Here is a 21,109-nt window from a genome sequence, read left to right on the forward strand (position 1 = left end):
TCCTCACTGTGGAAAAGCGAGTGGTAATCACCGTGTGGAAGCTTGCAACTCCAGACTGCTACTGGTCAGTCATGAATCAGTTTGGAGTTGGAAAGTCCACTGTAGGAGCTGCGGTGATGCAAGTATGCAGGGCCATTAGTCACCTTCTGCTATGAAGGACTGTGACTCTCGGTAATGTGCAGGAAATCATAGAATATCAGGCTTGGAAGGGACCTCAAGAGATCATCTAGTCCAACCCCCTGCTCAAAGCAGGACCAATTCCTAACTAAATCATCCCAGCCAGGACTTTGTCAAGCCGGGCCTTAAAAATCTCCAAGGAAGGAGGCTCCACCACCTCCCTAGGTAACGCATTCCAGTGTTTCACCACCCTCCTAGTAAAATAGTGTTTCCTAATATCCAACCTGGACCTCCCCCACTGCAACTTGAGACCATTGCTCCTTGTTCTGTCATCTGCCACCACTGAGAACAGCCGAGCTCCATCCTCTTTGGAACCCCCCTTCAGGTAGTTGAAGGCTACTATCAAATCCCCCCTCATTCTTCTCTTCTGGAGACTAAACAATCCCAGTTCCCTCAGCCTCTCCTCATAAGTCATGTGCTCCAGACCCCTAATCATTTTTGTTGCCCTCCATTGGACTCTTTCCAATTTTTCCACATCCTTCTTCTAGTGTGGGGCCCAAAACTGGACACAGTATTCCAGATGAGGCCTCACCAATGTCGAATAAAGGGGAACGATCACGTTTCTCGATCTGCTGGCAATGCCCCTACTTATGCAGCCCAAAATGCCGTTAGCCTTCTTGGCAACAAGAGCACACTGTTGACTCATATCCAGCTTCTCGTCCACTGTGACCCCTAGGACTTTTTCTGCAGAACTGCTACCTAGCCATTCGGTCCCTAGTCTGTAGCAGTGCATGGGATTCTTCCGTCCTAAGTGCAGGACTCTGCACTTGTCCTTGTTGAATCTCATCAGGTTTTTTTTGGCCCAATGGTCTAATTTGTCTAGGTCCCTCTGTATCCGCTCCCTACCCTCTAGTGTATCTACCACGCCTCTTGGTTTAGTGTCATCTGCAAACTTGCTGAGAGTGCAGTCCACACCATCCTCCAGATCATTAATAAAGATATTAAAGAAAACCGGCCCCAGGACCGACCCTTGGGGCACTCCGCTTGAAACCGGCTGCCAACTAGACATGGAGCCATTGATCACTACCCGTTGAGCCCGACGATCTAGCCAGCTTTCTATCCACCTTACAGTCCATTAAGCCAGCCCATACTTCTTTAACTTGGCGGCAAGAATACTGTGGGAGACCATATCAAAAGCTTTGCTAAAGTCAAGGAATAACACATCCACTGCTTTCCCCTCATCCATAGAGCCAGTTATCTCATCATAGAAGGCAATTAGGTTAGTCAGGCACGACTTCCCCTTGGTGAATCCATGCTGACTGTTCCTGATCACTTTCCTCTCCTCTAAATGTTTCATAATTGATTCCTTGAGGACCTGCTCCATGATTTCTCCAGGGACTGAGGTGAGGCTGACTGGCCTGTAGTTCCCCGGATCCTCCTCCTTCCCTTTTTTAAAGATGGGCACTACATTAGCCTTTTTCCAGTCATCTGGGACCTCCCCCGATCACCTTGAGTTTTCAAAAATAATGGCTAATGGCTCTGCAATCTCATCCACCAACTCCTTTAGCACCCTCGGATGCAGTGCATCTGGCCCCATGGACTTGTGCACGTCCAGTTTTTCTAAATAGTCCCGAGCCACTTCTTTCTCCACAGAGGGCTGGTTACCTTCTCCCTATACTGTACTGCCCAGTGCAGCAATCTGGGAGCTGACCTTGTTCGTGAAGACAGAGGCAAAAAAATCATTGATGACATTAGCTTTTTCCACATCCTCGGTCACTAGGTTGCCTCCCTCATTCAGTAAGGGGCCCACACTTTCCTTGACTTTCTTCTTGTTGCTAACATACCTGAAGAAACCCTTCTTGTTACTCTTAACATCTCTTGCTAGCTGCAACTCCAAGTGTGATTTGGCCTTCCTGATTTCACTCCTGCATGCCTGAGCAATATTTTTATACTCCTCCCTGGTCATTTGTCCAATCTTCCACTTCTTGTAAGCTTCTTTTTTGTGTTTAAGATCAGCAAGGATTTCACATTTTAGCCAAGCTGGTCGCCTGCCATATTTACTATTCTTTCTACACATCGGGATGGTTTGTTCCTGCAACCGCAATAAGGATTCTTTAAAATACAGCCAGCTCTCCTGGACCCCTTTGCCCTTCATGTTATTCTCCCAGGAGATCCTGCCCATCTATTCCCTGAGGGAGTCAAAGTCTGCTTTTCTGAAGTCCAGGGTCCGTATTCTGCTGCTCTCCTTTCTTCCTTGTGTCAGGATCCTGAACTCGACCATCTCATGGTCACTGCCTCCCAGGTTCCCATCCACTTTTGCTTCCCCTACTAATTCTTCCCTGTTTGTGAGCAGCAGGTCAAGAAAAGCTCTGCCCCTAGTTGGTTCCTCCAGCACTTGCACTAGGAAATTGTCCCCTACACTTTCCAAAATCTTCCTGGATTGTCTGTGCACCGCTGTATTGCTCTCCCAGCAGATATCAGGGTGATTAAAGTCTCCCATGAGAACCAGGGCCTGCAATCTAGCAACTTCTACTAGTTGCCAGAAGAAAGCCTCGTTCACCTCATCCCCCTGGTCTGGTGGTCTATAGCAGACTCCAACCACGACATCACCCTTGTTGCTCACACTTCTCAACTTTATCCAGAGACTCTCAGGTTTTTCTGCAGTTTCATACCGGAGCTCTGAGCAGTCATACTCCTCTCTTACATACAACGCAACTCCCCCATCTTTTCTGCCCTGCCTGTCCTTCCTGAACAATTTATATCCATCCATGACAGTACTCCAGTCATGTGAGTTATCCCACCAAGTCTCCGTTATTCCAGTCGCATCATAGTTCCCTGACTGTGCCAGGACTTCCAGTTCTCCCTGCTTGTTTCCCAGGCTTCTTGCATTTGTGTATAGGCACTTAAGATAACTCATCGATCGTCCCTCTTTCTCAGTATGAGACAGGAGTCCTCCCCTCTTGCGCTCTCCTGCTTGTGCTTCCTCCCAGGATCCCATATACCCACTTACCTCAGGGCTTTGGTCTCCTTCCCCCGGTGAACCTAGTTTAAAGCCCTCCTCACTAGGTTAGCCAGCCGGCTGGCTAAGATGCTCTTCCCTCTCTTCGTTAGGTGGAGCCCGTCTCTGCCTAGCACTCCTCCTTCTTGGAACACCATCCCATGGTCGAAGAATCCAAAGCCTTCTCTTCGACACCACCTGCGTAGCCATTCGTTGACTTCCACGATTGGATGGTCTCTACCCCGGCCTTTTCCTTGCACAGGGAGGATGGACGAGAACACCACTTGCACTTCAAACTCCTTTATCCTTCTTCCCAGAGCCACGTAGTCTGCAGTGATCCGCTCAAGGTCATTCTTGGCAGTATCATTGGTACCCACGTGGAGAAGCAGGAAGGGGTAGCGATCCGAGGGCTTGATGAGTCTCGGCAGTCTCTCGTGGATGGCTGTGAGGCAATGAGATTCCCTAACTGTGGCAGGGCAATATGTGGAATGCATATCCCAATTTTGGCCCCAGACCATCTTGCAAACGAGTACATCAACTGGAAGGGCTACTTCTCCATTGTGTATCACCAAGGCCATTTCACTGACATTAATGCGGGGTGGTCAGGAAAGGTGCACACATCTTTAGGAACACTGGACTACATAGAAAGCTGCACAGTGGGACTTTCTTTCCTGACCAGAAGATTCAAATGGGGGATATGGAAATGTCCATAGTAATCCTGGGAGACCCCTTTTTCTCCTGTTGTGACTTTGCCGATTAAAAGATTGCTGGTACTGCCTTTTGGCAGGTTGATCATTTTCAGTCGACTGTGCTCCGCATAACATTTGCGAAGCAAAGGGAGAAAAGTTTCCCTGGGATGGAGCGCTGAGGTAGATCAGCTGGTTACTGCTTTGGAGCTGCTAGATACCCGGGCAATTAGAGGGGCACAGCAGGGAGGGGGCTATTCGAATTAGGGAGGCTTTGAAGAAGCATTTTGACAATGATTTGCAGTAATGTGTCTTTGTGATGCATTCGGCCAGGCAATATTTACTTGCCACCCTGAACAATCCCTTTAGTGCTTGCTTCCTGAGCTTTAATTGTACTGAGTAAATATTCCTGCCAATAGTCACTGTGTTTAAATGTTAGCACCAACTAACATGTATGAAACAAATAGACTCATTTTATTTCAAAGACTAAAGTTTAATAACAGGACGAAACACAAATTTTGTCAAACAGGACATGGTAATGAGGAACAGTCTCTCGGTTACGGCTCTCAGAGCTGCATGTAACTGCAGCTTTCATTATGAAACCAGTCCTTGGAGTGCACGGGGTACTGCGAGGGACTGGGAACATGTGAGGAATGTGGTGGGGGAGTTTGGGGAGGGCATGGAATGAAGTTCTGTATTGGCTGCAGGGGGTGTCATGCATGAATATGCTCTGATTGCAGGCTAAAAGGGGACTTCAGCATCTCTGGCCCTCCAGTAGCTTTATCATCTGCTCCTGCCCCTGTGTCCTTTCCAGGCTACCCAGCCTGAGTCTTGTTAGTTGTCTCCCTCCATGCTCTTGTTTTGCTATGTGCTGCATCTGTTGATTGCAGCACTTTGTGAAACATATCCTCCTTACTCCTTCTGGTTTGCCGCCTTATCTGATTGAGGCGTGGCACTGGTGTGGAGGAATGGGTCTTCAAGGGCACATCTGCAGAAGCCAAACAATTAACAGACAGTATTGTGAATTCACTCAGAGCCATGAATCACAAAAGTTACACACACCTCTTTCTCACTGTCCCTTTGCTAGCACACAGCTTGGTGAGAGTTTCAAATATGGTGAGTTTGACGGGGGAGGGGAGGGGGGTCGGAAGTGGGGAATGAGCAAGAAGGGACAAAGGGTCTGGGTGGTTTGCAAAGAGGGTCACTACATGCATAATCAAACCCAATATCTTACTCCTAAGGGTAACCCAGGATGCATCTCCTGCATGCATGCGGCTTCAGACTGGGTCTGTATGCTGCTCTGATCCCTGCAGAAATAACTTCCGGTTGGCATGGCAGTTTCCTACAGTGGGGGGGAAAACAAGGCAGCTCTGCCAAGGAACTTTCAGCAGAGGATTGCAGAATACCTGCAGAAAAATTTCCTAGAGATCTCTCCAGCGGATTCTCAGGACATGCAGGTGTACATTAAAGAACTTTTCCGCTGGGCCCGCGCTGCGTAGAAATTTGTTAATTTCTGTGCCTTATCCCTCCTTTACCATATAACAAAGTACATGAACTCAATTTCCTCTCACCATGCTGTATCAAAGCAAAATCAAAGCTTACCAGAGCTCGCGTCCCTTGCTTCAGGAACGCCAGAGCTGGAGTGCTGGGACTGGCTGGACCTCTCCGGAGTCAAAAAGAGGTCCTGACTCACCACACCACTGGCTGACCCTGTCGTTTTCCACAGCCTCCTCCAACTCCACTTCCTCATCGATCACTTTACCACTTCATCCTCAGGGTTGACTCTGCTGGCCGCTGCCTCAAGTCCTCCCGAAGTATCCTTGGGGTTTTTGGTGGTTGAGGTAGGGTCGCCGCCAAGGATGGTGTGCAGCTCCTTGTAGAAGCGGCATGTCTTCTGCACTGCACCAGAGCAACGGTTGGCCTCCCTTGCCTTCTGGTATGTCTGTCTTGGCACATTGATCTTAGCACAGCACTGCTGCATGTCCCTTTCATGCCCCTTCTGCATCCCGCTAGTAATCAAGCTCTAGGTATCAAAGTTTCTATGGTTGAAACGAAGCTGCAACTGCACAGCCTCTTCTCCCCACAGACCCAGAAGATCCAACAGCTCTGGTATACTCCACGCAGGAGCGTGTCTACTGTGGAAAGCTGGCATGGTCAGCTGGAAAGGTGCTGTGTTAACTGTCCATGCTGAACAAACAGGAAGAGGAATTTCAAAAATTCCCAATCCTTTAAACGGGGCAGGGGCGCATGCCTGTGTTTCTTCAGGGCAGCAGAGTTCAAACTGCTGACTAGAGCAGTCATGATGGGCATTGTGGGACATCTCCCGGAAGCCAGTTAGAGCAACATAAGCAAGCGCAGTGTCTACACTGACACTGCGTTGATCTGCCTTTTGTCACAAAAAGCTCTACACCTCTCGTCGAGGTGATCTTATTTTGTCGGCATAGCAGGAATGTTAAACCAGCGGGAGGAGCATTGTAGTGTGTACACCTCCACTGTTTTGTTGATGAAAGCTGACTTTTGTTGACAAAACTGTATAGTGTAGACAAGGCCTGAGCATATAAGACTTTGTCCATACTTCAGAAAATGGTTTCAGCTCTGGTTTTTCAATATATTGAAAACTCTCCATTCTGCTTGGTCATGTGCCTATTCAGTAATGAAATATTAAAATACAGAGAGGGTGAAGTACTGGCCATGTTTAAGTCAGTTGGGAGTTTAGAACATTCTAAGTAAACTAACGATTAGCAACTTCTTTAAAGTTCACCAGGAAGATCTGCTATATGATTTTCAAGCCTTCACACTTGTACCCTACACACACAGGTTTTGACTAATAGTTAACTGTAAATAAAAATGCAGATCTTGTCAGTTAGACCAGATATTGAAATATACAACATGAGCTTTGTCTGCTATCCTTGACAAATAGTTTAACCATCTGTTTATTAAAATATGGTTGTACTAAGGATAAGTTCAGGGATTGCTATTTCATAATGATAGACCACGTACAAATTCTAAATAAATAAGGCTTTATACTCTAGGAGAAAATGTTCAGTAAGTTTAGGCTCCCACTTGCATTTCTTAATGTCACTGAAGTGACAACTTGTGTTTTATTACTTTTTTTATCGCTTTTGTAGCTTCTAGCATCTACCAGGCGGGACCAAGACAATATGCAAGCTGAGCTGAATCGCCTCCAGGCTGAAAATGATGCCTCTAAAGAAGAAGTAAAAGAGGTGCTACAAGCCCTTGAGGAACTTGCTGTCAACTATGATCAGAAATCTCAGGAAGTAGAAGACAAAGCAAAGGAATATGAGTTGCTTAGTGACGAACTCAATCAGAAATCGGTAGGAAATCAGGACAGGGAATTACTAAATGTCTGTAATATAACTTTTTTGTTATTAGGAAACGTTTTTTCAACTGCCTACATACGTTGTCTCTTTTAAATGGCTTTTTTGAGTGTTAAAACATGAAATTTAGCTTTATATTTTTCTGATGTGGAATTGTAATAGTTCTGATTTGATTATCTAAATCAGATTTTGGCAAATATTAATGTGATATGTAGCTTGCACAACAAATCATAGTTAATGGGAAAGATAGAAAATGCAATTTATATCTGCCATTCAGATTTCTCTTCCGGAGTCTCGGCTTGGAGTTGCCCTTTTGAGGAGTTATTCCATAGCTGCTAATTTTTGCAATTTGCCTGGGGGAGTGGTGTCAAAATCCTGTTAAGTCACTGTAGCAGCAGGTTGTACAGTCAGTTCTGTTGCCTAAAGTGAGCAGAGGTAGGTGTTGACTCTCAACATGTTAATGCAATAGGCAGTTCAAACTTATCACCCTTCAAAGGCTACCAGCAGTTAAGGGTGGAAAGTAGGCAGTTACTGTATTATTGATGAGAAGTGCCTGCCTGCCTTGCACTCTTGGTGTCCAAGTCTCATTCTGTGGGTCTGTTCTGTCCTCGTCCAGGTGTTAGCGGTATATCACCAACCAAAAGGTGGAGAAAGATTCCGCTCTATACTTTCTTCTATTTGAGCTGCTTCAGAAGTTCTAATGTTTGTCAGGTTTTGAATTCATAAAAAAAAAAAAAAATCTACTTAATCCTCTTTCCTGTGGATTCTTTCAATACTTTTCAAAACTATTACCCAGGTAAAATATTTTTCTTGTTGATTCAGTTTCCAGAACTGCTCTGTTTTTAGGATGAGTTTTGCCTTTGCTTCCATCACGCTAGTAACACACAATTTTCTTTGTTTTCATTGCTTATATAAAAATTGTGTGGTTTCAGATAGGCAACATAGACATTTCCATTTGTTTCCTTACCAACCAGTTGCAGAGTTTCTTAATTAAAAAAGCGTTTTGTGATACAAAACTGTATCTTCATTTGCATGAAACATTTTAGTTCTGTCAGCTGTACTCCAGCTTGGGGAATTTTCTTTTCTTCTCTTCCCTGTGCTGACTTTCTTTATTTACATTTCACTTCCTTGCTATGCCAATGAGTAAATAACTGGATACTAGCTTGAGGTTTTCGTTCGAAACTCTCTGCTATGGTGACTAGATGTACTTAAGAGGTAGTATTTGTTGACGGTCAGCAACGTAAGGCTGGTTGGGCCTTATTTGAAATAGCAATTAGTGTCTGCCATCATGCCCATCCTTTTTTTTTTTTTTTTTTCCCCTCCAAACATTCTAGGTTGAGTGGATAGCAGATACTTTAAGAATGAGAGCGCTGGTAAATTAGGATTATTTGACACGAACAATTTTAGAAGAAAGTGCTTCTCCATCTTTTTTTAGGTGGATTTTATCAAACTTGAGTAGTACAAAGAGCTTAAATGATCAATCTAGAACCAGTACAAAAATATTTTTAAATTCGCACTTCTCCAAAGAACCTAACTCCAGGAATCCCTCTTGTGTGTCTGTGTGCTAGCCAGCTTGGGAGTTCTAGTAGTTCTCCTAAACTTTTGGGCGCGGCAGCAGGCCTGTGACATCCCTCTTGCCTGGGAATCTGCTAACTTCAGTCTGCATTTAAAGGCTTAGTTTCTTTCTGATTATAGTTAATGAAAAAGTTTCTTACGAGTGGGATCCTCTGATCACTAGTTTTTCTTAACTCGGTGTGAGGTGTCAAGACATTGCTGTATATACCCCAGTGAAATTTTTTTGTTTTGGGTATAAATTTTCTGTTTAAACAAGATTTTGACAACTGGTGTCCCTTTGTCAGTGACAGGCTTGTCTCTTCTGGGCATGTTTGTGCCAAAATTGGGATAATTGGTTTCAGGCCTCCCTTGGTCACAGGTGTGACGGGGATCCCCGGGGTACAACCTGGAACTGTGGGACTGCTGTTGCCCCTTAACTCTCCAGCCTGGGCTGTCTCTCACAAAGCTATGCCAGTGACAAGCAGCAAAACTCCTGTGATCAAAAGAGGTGCTGTGATCACTCAGCCATCAGCATGTGGAGTCTCACACCCAGCTAAATTACATGAATGCTCCCTGAGCCACTCATGAATGTAGAGAGAGCCACCAGCAAATCACTCTAGCCTTGCACCCTGGAAATTTACGGTCTTACATTGCTCACGACTCACTTGAACAGTGCAAGCTCATTAATTAGTTTGCCACTTTGTCAAAGGAAAGTGAACATGCATCAGCCTTTGTAATCTGAGCTGAGATTCCCCAAGGACTTCAACCAAAAACACACTGTTCAGGTAAAATATAAAAACAGATTTATTAATTACAGAAAGATTTTAAGTGATTGTAAGTAGCAGGTATATAGATCAAAGTTGATTACATAAGAAATAGAATTTAGAGTGTGAATTTATTTTTAACTTTGAGACTAAACAGGATTTGAATCAGTCTCTCACCCTAATAGATCATACAGGCAGCTCACAGTTCTCAGTACACAGGCTGGATGCCCTTTCCAGCCTGGACCAATCTCCCCAGCTCAAAGTCTTTGTCTTTCAGATGACCTTCCAGGTTTTGAGATGGGGGAAGAGAGGCCAAATGATGACCAGCATGCATTGTACAAAACATATCATAATCATATGATAGTGGTGAATATATGGGGGGTTTCATGGTGCTACTTTGAGGTCTAGAGAGTCACAACATGTGTAGTTGATGTTGAGTTTATTAATCCCAACTTCATTGGAACATTGGGCTTCTGAAACTTGCCTTGATACAAGTGTACTATTTGCATTCCAAGCTTTGTTCTAATCTTAGGGTACATCTACACTACAGCGGGGAGTCTATTTAAGATATGCAAATTCAGCTACGTGAATAGCGTAGCTGAATTCGACGTATTGCAGCCGACTTACCCCGTTGTGAGGACGGCGGCAAAATCGACTTCTGCCGCTTTTTGTCGGCGGCGCTTACTACCACCTCCACTGGTGGAGTTAGAGCGCCGATTTGGGGATCGATTGTCGCGTCCCAACGGGACGCGATAAATCGATCCCCGAGAGGTCGATTTCTACCCGCCGATTCAGGCGGGTAGTATAGACCAGACCTAAGTAAATCATTCCTTAGCAACAAGGATGGGCCTCACATTTTTACTAGAAGTAGTAAACAGTCTCCTCTGTGTAGCTTCCCCCTCCACCTTTTTTTAAAATAGTTTTTGCCAGAGCCTTTTAAGTGTGTGTAGAGTGCAGTTTTAACTTGCCTGTCATAGAATGGTATGATTTACATGGGGCATTCTTCAGAAACATCCATGATTGGCTGTGGGATATGTTAACAGTTGTTGCCATGATCCAGTGAACACACCTGAAAGCTCCTCTGGTTTCATACAGTTCTTTAGCCAAGTCCTTTTCAAAAACCAGTCTTAAGACTTAAAAGTGATTTGAGACTTTATATTGGTGCCATAAATCCAATAAGGCAGGCACTGGTGTCATTCTCATCATTGTAAAACACCTAGCTGGATCCCATGCACTACTTCTGCTGCTCTGTCAAGGCTTTGATTCCTCAGGTGCCTGAATCTGCTTTATTGAGTAAGATGTCACCTCTGTCCATCGTGATCTTTGAGAGTGAACCATGCTTGATTTGTAACATACTCTGCTGTTAACCTCAGAGACCAAAAGTTTCTGGTCACTTCGGGATAGACCTGGTACCTTTGACGGTGTTCCTGGTCTTTGCACTGAAGCACTGGCCTAACAGCTGTAATGGTCAGTGTCCTCTACATCCTGGAATACCTGGGTGCATTGGCTTTGGTACCCATGCACTGAGTCTTGGACCATAAATGCCATTGCCTTGGCCACATTGTTGACCTCTTTGTAAACAGCATATGTTGCTGCCAGTGCAGCCACTATGCTGCAAGTTATTACAGCATACTGATGTTTGTCTGGGATGAAGTGAATGAAGGAACAGGAAGGAATGTTAGAAATTTGTTTCGTGTTGAGAAGGACACGAACTACCAGTTTTCCCTCAGGATGATCCAGCTTTGTTTTTTGTTTAAAGGTAGCTATAGCCATCCCATTTGAGATGGAGACCATCCAGGAAAGCCCAAGGGCTTTGGTATTACAGTACTAAGAACAGAGATACTTCCCACAGAAAGGGCCCTTATACTGTACTCTGGATCAGTTGGTAAAATATGGCAGAACACTCAATTGTAGAAAGTACCATTTGGGTTTAGGACGTCACAGGCTGTTCTTCCCACTATGCCTATGGTACAGTGTTCCCTAGTTATGATTCAGAATACCAAGATGCCTTTGGATGCAAGATAAGAGTGAGCACTGTTGGCAACATTCGTTCGGACTGTCTTCCTGCTAAAATATCGGCAAACTGTGGGAGAAGTTGCACCTTTGTTTAAAGAATTCACAGACTAACATGCTACAGTGTGGCCATGACCACACTTCAGGTGCAATGTTCTCTTGATAATGCATTGATATCTGTTTATTTGTGATGTTTGAGGTAATAGTGATAAGTATTTATCATTGATGCTTGCAGTCACGTATGGCCGCATTCATCAAGCCTTTGTATTGATACTCAGCAGAAGGTAAAGAACCTGGCAGCAAACCTTTGTGAAAATGGAGTCACTCAAAGACTAAGGAAACTAAAACAACCTTCTGTCCTCTTAGGCCTGGTCCACACTAACCCCCCACTTCGAACTAAGATACGCAACTTCAGCTATGTGAATAACGTAGCTGAAGTTGAAGTACCTTAGTTCGAACTTACTGCGGGTCCAGACACGGCAGGCAGGCTCCCCCATCGACTCCGCGTACTCCTCTTGTGGAGTAGGAGTACCGGCGTCGATGGCGAGCACTTCCAGGATCGATTTATCACGTCTAGACAAGACGCGATAAATCGAACCCAGAAGATCGATTGCTTACCTCCGGATCCGGCGGTAAGTATAGACATACCCTAAGGGTCATTATCCAGTATTTGTCTACCTCCATCTATAGAAAAGGCAGTATAAGTTTCTGTTGCTGAACCTAAATGTGCTTCGGATGACTTTATCAAAATTAAGGTTGGAGAACAACGAAGAAGTATGGTCTGTTTGGCAGCTGGTATTGGCATAAAGTGGCTTCTTCAATTTAAGTTTAACCCTGGATTTAGAGTTAGCTGTTGGTGGCACATGGATGGGCCAATCCTCAGTCTGTGTAAATTGTCATACCTTTGTTGTGAATGTCTGCTCTAGAATTAATGGCACTGCACAAAAAGACAATTTAGAAACTTCTCCCACAGCCATATCTGTTCAGAAAGCTCTAGGCAGGGATGGACTGAAATTGATGTAATCTGCTTCTGTGCAGTGGACAGCAGATAAACATCTAAATTGTCCCACCAGCAAAACATACATAGTGATGAATGTATGTCTTACTATGAGAGAAAGCAGATAAAGGATGGGTCACATTTTAATGTCTTTGAGAAAAACCCCTGTGCTGTCACACATTGGTAAATGTAACCATAAATGCTCTTCTAGGATGTTGGCAGAATTATTGGCAGAGTTGCAAGATTATGTATTGTGTGCTGAAGGGCTTTGTGTCTTTCAGAAAAGAACTCTAGGAGTTTTGGTGAAATACTATTAGTTGTTGAAACTTTTGTTTTGCATATTATGCTACTCTACAGTGCTTGCAGGTTTTTAACAGTTACTTTTAAAACGTAATGTAGTTACCAGATTGGGGCACTTTAATGGAGGGAAAAGATTTTGCTAATATCTAAATAAAAAATTAGAAAATTAATTTTGAGATTGAAGGATGGAAAAACAAAGAAAAATATTCCCATGTAAAGATTTAAACTGATAAAATCTAATTTTACACCTTCATCCCTTGTTCTAGGTAATTTTAGCCAATATAGATGCAGAGCTTCAGAAACTTAAAGAAATGACCAACCACCAGAAAAAGCGGGCAACAGAGATGATGGCCTCCTTATTAAAAGATCTTGCGGAAATAGGAATTGCAGTAGGAAATAATGACGCAAAGGTAAAAAGAGGAGCTGTCACAAATGTAAAATGATACATTCATTTATTCATGTCTCTTCAGTCTAGTAAAGATGTAATAACTAGGGTAATTTATAACACCTGTAACCATATAAATGTTTTCCTGTAAGGTTCTGAGAGAGGATAAAGAGAACCAAGTGTTAGTATTTGCCTTTTACAGCTTATACAGTGTTTATCTCTGACTTATTTATAACCAGGCATAGTGTACAAAGTCTGAGAACAGTTTAGTCTAACTATGCAAATACAGTGCAAACATTCCTCAACTTAAGTCACCAGATGTAATTTGGCACAGTTGATGGTACCTGCTTAGGAAAGGCTGAGCACTGACCGGGAATGGTTGCTTTTACTTCTAGAATAGCTGTTCCTTCCAGAGTAATTGAGTTAACTAATAAGCCATATACAGAAGATACTACAGCTGCCTATACCTTCCCTGTGGGTGAGCATTGGCCTGCTAAACCCAGGGTTGTGAGTTCAATTCTTGAGGGGGCCATTTAGGGAACTGGGGTAAAAATCCGTCTGGGGATTGGTCCTGCTTTGAGCAGGGGTTGGACTAGATGACCTCCTGAGGTCCCTTCCAACCCTGATATTCTATGATCTAAGACGACTTTATTTTCCACTTCAGTTAGTTTCTTTTCAAATACTCACGTGTTCAATTAGAAAAATCCCAAATAGACTAAAAAACTAAATTATTTTGAAGAGTTTGTCGCTGACCTGTAAACACTTGCAGTGAACTACAGCTTGGCAAACACAAGTCAGAATTTCTTGAGGGGAAAAAAGTATGACTTATACTAGCCTTTCTAGTGGGAAGCAGGTGGAGTTAAGTTGTGTGAAAATGAAAAACAGTAGTAGCTATGGCTACCATAAACATGGTCTGAAATTGAATAGCAGTGCCATGACTGTGTACTAGGGACTAGGCACTTCTGTTTTCTGATTGCACTTTGAGCGTCCGCATCCCATATTTAATATGAATATTAATGAATTTTTTGATCACTTAAACCTTTCAAATTCTGAATTTCTCTTTCAGCAGCCTGAAGGAACTGGCATGATAGATGAAGAATTCACAGTTGCAAGACTGTACATTAGCAAAATGAAATCAGAAGTGAAAACAATGGTAAAACGCTGCAAGCAGTTAGAAAGCACTCAAACTGAAAGCAATAAAAAAATTGAAGAAAACGAAAAGGAGCTGGCAGCTTGTCAGCTTCTTATCTCACAGGTAAATGTTGCATTACTCTAGCTTTGCTGATTCAAGTCATTTTTGAAACATGATTCTTATGTTGGTTGTTTATCTAGTTACTGGTCAGTAGCTAGGTTGCTCTCACTTAACCTATGCATACATTTTTGAAAATAGATAGACAAGGTGGAAGCAGTAATATCTTTTATTGAACCAGCTTCTGTTGGTGAGAGACAAGCTTTCGAGCTTACACAGAAGTCTTTTTCAGGTCAGATTTTGAAAACAGTAATTCAGAGGTTTTGATCTGAACTTCTTTTTGCAGAACAAGTGAGAAGTCAGATATCTGTTTCTTCAAACTGTCTTAATGTTGTATTAATCAACCTGTTTTTAATATCAGCAATACACTAAAGTGTTTAAGATTATCATAAAAAATCTTATCATTCCTGATACAAAGTACACTGAGAACTATAGACTCCAAGGGGACTTAATGCTTCCTGTGAAGCATAAGAGCACAGTTGAGTGGTTTCGGATGTCTTAAAATCCCAATATAGGTTCCTAGACTTAAATCTCCATGTTCATAATTTTATATTTAACACTGAAACAACATTCTTACACTGGGTTAATCTTACTTTTGTGACTTGTTGACTTTTTTTGCTGTTGGAGGAGTGTTGCATACAAATAACAATTTCTCAAAGCTTGAAAAAGCGGTCACTTTTTCTGAAGTGCTCTGAGGAGACCGCCAGTTTAAACACCAATTGAAAGGAGGAGGGAAGGCAAGGCATCAGGGTGTAGACACAGTATGAGGAGGTTATCACAGTAGAACTGCTCATTTTTTTTTTTTCCCCCTATTCAAAATTTTCAAATTAGCTGTCCATATGTAATAATCTGGCTGTTCCCCTAATTCTTTTCTCTGTGGGACTGGTATGACTTTATCTCCATCTTATAGGGCAAGCAACTTTCCATTTCTGGATAGATAAATCCTCAAGTGCAACAGGGTGGATTGATTTAAATCAAGGCAATTTAAATAATCATTTTGAATCAACTTTTCCATTTATACTTCAAAAAAAGAATAGGAGTACTTGTGGCACCTTAGAGACTAACAAATTTATTAGAGTATAAGCTTTCGTGGAAAGCTTATGCTCTAATAAATTTGTTAGTCTCTAAGGTGCCACAAGTACTCCTGTTCTTCTTTTTGCGGATACAGACTAACACGGCTGCTACTCTGAAACCTGTCATTTATACTTCAGTTATTTTCTAAAGAAAGGTGCATTCTCATTGGTTGATCTAACCATTAAAACATATTGATTTACAACTAAATAGAGCCTCCACACTTGATTTGGTACATCTTTTTGATACCTAGGAAGCTACACTATAACTAGATACATTTATTTAAGCAACTATATAGCTCAATATTTTCAGGTTCTTATTAATTATACATTTTAAGTATGTTAGAAAATGGTAAACGAAATATTTATTTACTAGATAATTAACTTTTTGCTTATGATGTGTGTCAAGCTGCATTAGGATGGTAACTGGTATTTAGACAAACACACACAACCACATATAACATTTATTTTTATTAAACAAAATAACCTTAAATGTTTTGGATACTTAAACTTATCAAAACATGTTTCACATTTACAGCTAAGTGATTTATTAAAGAAACAGGTATTAACAATAGTCAGTGAATTAAACTGATTGTTTCAGGTCTGCTGGGGACATTTTTTCGAATATGCCTTAGTAAAAGTGACTGGAGCTGAAGTTCCTGCTCACCTAAGTCTCTTGAAAGTGAGACAGCAGTCTCCTAACTTACATAGGCTGTCCTACAGACTTTTAAAACAGTAAATATCATCCCCTCCCTCCTCATTTTTAGTCATAGACTCCCAATCAATTTTTCAACTTTGAATTAGTCTAAATGAAGAAAATATTCCTTCTGTGCCTGCAGAAGAGGCTAGTGCTGTCAAAAGCTGGGTTAGCATTTCAACAATATCTGATTCTACAGATTTCCATCAGTTCATTAGTATGACTTTCTTTAAAACATCAGCAAACATGTACTGTTTGAGTGGTTCACTTCCACTCCTGAAATTTAATAAGTTTGCCATGATTGGTTGGTGCCCATGTTACAGCAGCATCTTCTCCAGCACTTAGGTATCTACCCTGGTACTTTGCGTTGAGAATATTGACAAGAAAATGAGATGGAGTAAGTGCTTGATCCATCCATTTCCGTACTGTCTGCAATTTAACTTTGTTATTGGGCATTTCTTTCTCCAGTGTCTCTTGAAGTACATTTCCAAATTTCAACACCATCAGCAATACAGCAGCAATCTTTCTGCAGTTTGTCCAAAGCCATGGAAATACATTTCAGAGTATTCAGTTTCAGCTTATCTTCATGTCTGTTAAATCCATACTTTGGCTTAGATAGTTTCATTTGTTTTTTTTACAATTTTCCTCACAAATTGTCATCAGAATAGGCCAGTTCTTAATAAATAGCACAAAACAGTCACCCACATAGTATTTTGCTATTTCAACATTTTCCTTTATTCCTGCAGTTTTATTTACATCTTTGGCTAAAAGATGCATCAGATGGGCATGGCCCCCATGTTAGAAGTTTCAGGTTCACTTCATTATCTTCTGGATTTCTTCTCATCTTTTACAGCATTGCTACATTTACAGCATTGCTTCTGACAGAGTTATGCATTTGATACTTGAATTTTTGTCCAGTTTGTTGCAGCGCTTTTTTTTCCTTCTTTTAAGTATTCTGATATATGGGCATTTACTGATTGCTTCAATTGTTTTGGTAAGATAGACAACCACATCTAGTGTTACACAGCACATATTACTGAATCAGTGTGTGCATGGCTAAACCATTAAGACTGTAATTAACAAATTTCCTGTCAGTTTTTTGCGCACTGTTCATTTTCCTTCTCATACACTGTATCTAGCAACCTTCCAGCAATGTCTGCTCTGCTGAGTTGAGTATAGCCTGGTCATATTGATTGTACCATGTCAATAAAATGTTTGTTCTGAACAAGACAAAAGGAGCAAACTTGATGCATAAATAAACCATGCATCCTTTTCATCTATGGAGTCTTGCTGGAATTTGCTGATCCAGATTATAAATTCTTCCACGATTTTACGGGATGACGAAGAAAGCCTGCACGCGTCCCCCCCCCCCCCCCCCCCCTTTTTTTTTTTTCTTTTTTAAGCAGGTGATTTACTATCTGGTGTCTGTTAGTTGCAGCACTGCTGGTGATACCAGCAGATGACTCTGAAGCTGTAGACATTGTAGATGGATGTTCATAACTCTTCATGTCTAAGCTGGATCCTGAAACAAAATGGTTTAAAAAAAAAAAAAAAAAGTGCCACTCACGCTGAGTATTACTCCGTGAACTGCTTTAATAGTGCACTGAGATTTGTAAATTGATTCATCCTACTGCAGCTGTTTGTACCACTGTTTAAATAATATAACTTATTGTAAACCCAACTTCATAGGGAAATAATTAATAAATCATAAGTATTATCTAAATCTATTTAAATCTTTATTTCTAGCAACATACCAAACAGCTTGGGGGGGGGGGGGGTTAAAAATGTTAAAATTTATGAATGACTAATAAAACTTTACTGTTAAACAGGAAATCTGCACCTAGGACGTTTGATCATGTTAGCAATAAAAAAATCGTCTCAGAAGTTCAGCAGTTACAGTAAAATGTAATTGAGAACTACTCCTACAGCAGACTAACATACCAACTATAGTTTGAACATTTTGAAATTCATAAGTAATCAAGCCATCCAAAACTCAACTTAGATTACTGTCAAAAATGTATTATTCTCTAGCATAGTAAAACATGGTAGGTAGTGCTTAAGAATGGTGCAAAAATAAGTTGACCAATCAGTGAACCAAATTGTTTCAAACATGTCCACATCATCATCTTCAAAGTCATTGCATTCTGAGGAGCATTTTTCATAATGTTTCATTCTGACAACTAGATCGTACATCTTTGTTGTACTGTTTACATTTGGCACATGTTCCTTTTTTTTACTCTGAGGTACAGGATTTTCTTGAAAATACTCCCTAACAGGGACTATGACGTGCAGCCATGGCAGTTTTTTCCTCCTGTTTCCAGGTGTTGAAATCAACACTAGAGGCTGCACTCAAATAAATGTCATCCCTTCTTCACACAGTGTCCTGCTTTGACACCAGTGTTGCTCCCTTTGGGTTGTGTACACTACTTCTCCCTTTATGTAACTCCGCCATCACTGCCCCCAGAAAAACAAGGACTAATAACAATCCAGGATTGTTGCTTGTGTAACTCACATGCCTTTTGCACTGCAGTATTTTATTTGTTTGGAGACAGAGAGAGGCAATTAAGAAATTAATGGATTTCTGTTTGTAACTCTCTGTGTACACATGCCAGGAGACAGAGCAAGGTCATTTACTTGAAGTGTCCAGAACCAACACGAAGCAAGGGCTGGTAGTTACTAGGCAGATCAGTGTTTGTCCATGATCTGGAGAGTAAGTTTCAATGGAAGGTGGAATCTTAAATATTCATATTTTGAGATCATGTAGAGAGAAGCTATAAAACAGGAGTGGATGAGCCTAATGAGATGCATGATGGTGTCTCCTGAAGTCAGAGGCCAGATTCCAGTGCCTGTGATGATTTTGCCAGTCTCTTGCACAAAGTAGCACAGTCCCTGGGTCCCCCACAGGATCAAACCCTTAAATAGTATATGATGTATTATGCCATATTTATAAAGTTTGACCTCAAAAGCCAGATATTTCCCCCCTGACTTTCTTTATAGAGAAAAGCAGCCTTTAACTCAGTTTTTGATAGAGACTCATAGATTCAGCATATTTTTTTTATTTTAATGTTTTAAGAGATTATAATTTTAGGCCTTAACAAATCTTGCATTAGATTCAGATTTCATTGTAAACAGGTTTATTTTAAAAATAAAACTTATGTAAATAATAAAATATTTAAATTTTAAAAAATAATTTTTAAACATTTTCCAAAAAATCAATTTTTATCCACCTGATGTACAAAGATAAAAATCTATAGCTTGCCTTTCTCTCATTCCATCAATGTATTTACCTGTGAGCAGAGATTTTCGAAGTATTATGATAGTGTGTACAAGGCATACTATGAGGATTGGGTCAAGCCTTCCTTTTTCTAAAAAAAGAGACTATTTGTATGCATTTGGTTTTCAGATTAGTTATTTTTGCCTTTTAAATTTTTTAATATTTTTAAGTCTTGCATGGAACTTCACTTTGATATGCCTAGTTTAAATGTAAATTAATGTTGTTTTCATTCTGAAAGCATGAAGCCAAGATCAAGTCACTGACAGAGTATCTTCAGAATGTGGAACAGAAAAGGAGGCAACTAGAAGAATCTGTGGATTCCCTTAATGAAGAACTAGTCCAGCTTCGGGCACAGGGTCTGAATTATTCTTTATATTTAAGTATGTAACCATTAATGTGGCTATGCAGTATGCATAACTGGCATCGGAGAAGATATGTGGTTAGTGTTTGTCCTATTAAGATAGCAGTCTAGTGCTATATAATGTGTAATTTAGAAGTTTTAGAAAACAAAGTAAAGTAGTTAGAGATAATGTATTTGGAGACACTTGTTGTCTGAAAGAACTATTCAGAACAGGGTTAAGATACAGATATAAGACTGCACCTTAATCTGTCTGCATATGAAAAACTAATTCAAGGTTTAAAATGAAAGGGTGTAAGTATAAATCTGACAGTTGTTCCTGTGATTGACTAGGCTCTGTAACTGAAAACTTTATTTTCTCATTAGAAAAAGTCCATGAAATGGAGAAGGAGCACTTAAATAAGGTCGAAACTGCAAATGAAGTCAAGGCAAGTTAATGTATTTTGCTTTTCCTTAATAGTTTTATATAAAACTTCATATTTTAAATAGTAAAACAAATATTCTTTTTTTTCTATAGCAAGCTGTTGAGCAGCAGATTCAGAGCCACCGTGAGACACATCAAAAGCATCTTAGTAGTCTAAGAGATGAAATTGATGCAAAGGAGAAGCTTATTACTGAACTTCAAGAGTAAGAGTTGTGCTGTTAAAATATTTTATTGATTTTTACTTAAATTTTTAGACTACTGAGGTAATTATTACTTTAACCATATACCTAGCAGATTACTGAAATCCTTAGGATATTAATTTCTGGGTAATATTTTATTATGATTTAATTAGTTCTTCAGTTAAGTCTTTAACCATTCTTCATAGTAGTGAGTAGGATAACTCATTGCTGTTACCTGAAGTACTGTGCTCAAAACAAAGCAAAGAATGTCATCTCTTTTTTTTTTACTCTGGTTTGTTGGTGCTGAGTTTCAGGGTTTCTACAAGTGATGAGTAATGAAAAAACCAATGACATTTAGCGTTTGGAAATCCTAACTTTAGTGTGAATAAAATAAAGATAATATACTAGGCATCTTTTATTATAGTGAAAAAAACTTCTTTCCAACATTGTAAACATGTTTACTGTGAGCATGATGCTTTGATAAAGATTTCATTCATCTGACAGATGATCGTTTCATTTGTTGATCATTTATCAGATAATCAGACCTGCGTAAGAGTTAGTTGCTAAGATTTCTGATTAAATTTATAATGCAGTCTGAACAGACTCCTTTTGGACCTTATAATCCTTTAATAAAGGGAGCAGAGCACGTCCTGTCTCAGCTTAGTTGTGTTAAGAATGGTATATAATGATGAAGACTTGGAGCATT

The 21,109-nt window shown here is 40.9% G+C and overlaps 1 protein-coding gene across 1 annotated transcript in view; it reads left to right on the plus strand.

Annotated features, from left to right (window-relative positions):
- Window positions 1–21,109, plus strand: part of KIF5B (kinesin family member 5B) — a 68,959-nt gene that overhangs the window by 32,225 nt on the left and 15,625 nt on the right. The window contains exons 14-19 of the mRNA XM_034760117.1: window positions 6,930–7,136; window positions 13,034–13,177; window positions 14,219–14,407; window positions 19,681–19,798; window positions 20,167–20,228; window positions 20,318–20,427. Of these exons, the coding sequence (XP_034616008.1) occupies window positions 6,930–7,136; window positions 13,034–13,177; window positions 14,219–14,407; window positions 19,681–19,798; window positions 20,167–20,228; window positions 20,318–20,427 (830 nt within the window). The remainder of the gene's footprint in view (window positions 1–6,929; window positions 7,137–13,033; window positions 13,178–14,218; window positions 14,408–19,680; window positions 19,799–20,166; window positions 20,229–20,317; window positions 20,428–21,109) is intronic.

Source organism: Trachemys scripta, chromosome 2 (assembly GCF_013100865.1).
Source record: "Trachemys scripta elegans isolate TJP31775 chromosome 2, CAS_Tse_1.0, whole genome shotgun sequence".
NCBI lineage: Eukaryota > Metazoa > Chordata > Testudines > Emydidae > Trachemys > Trachemys scripta.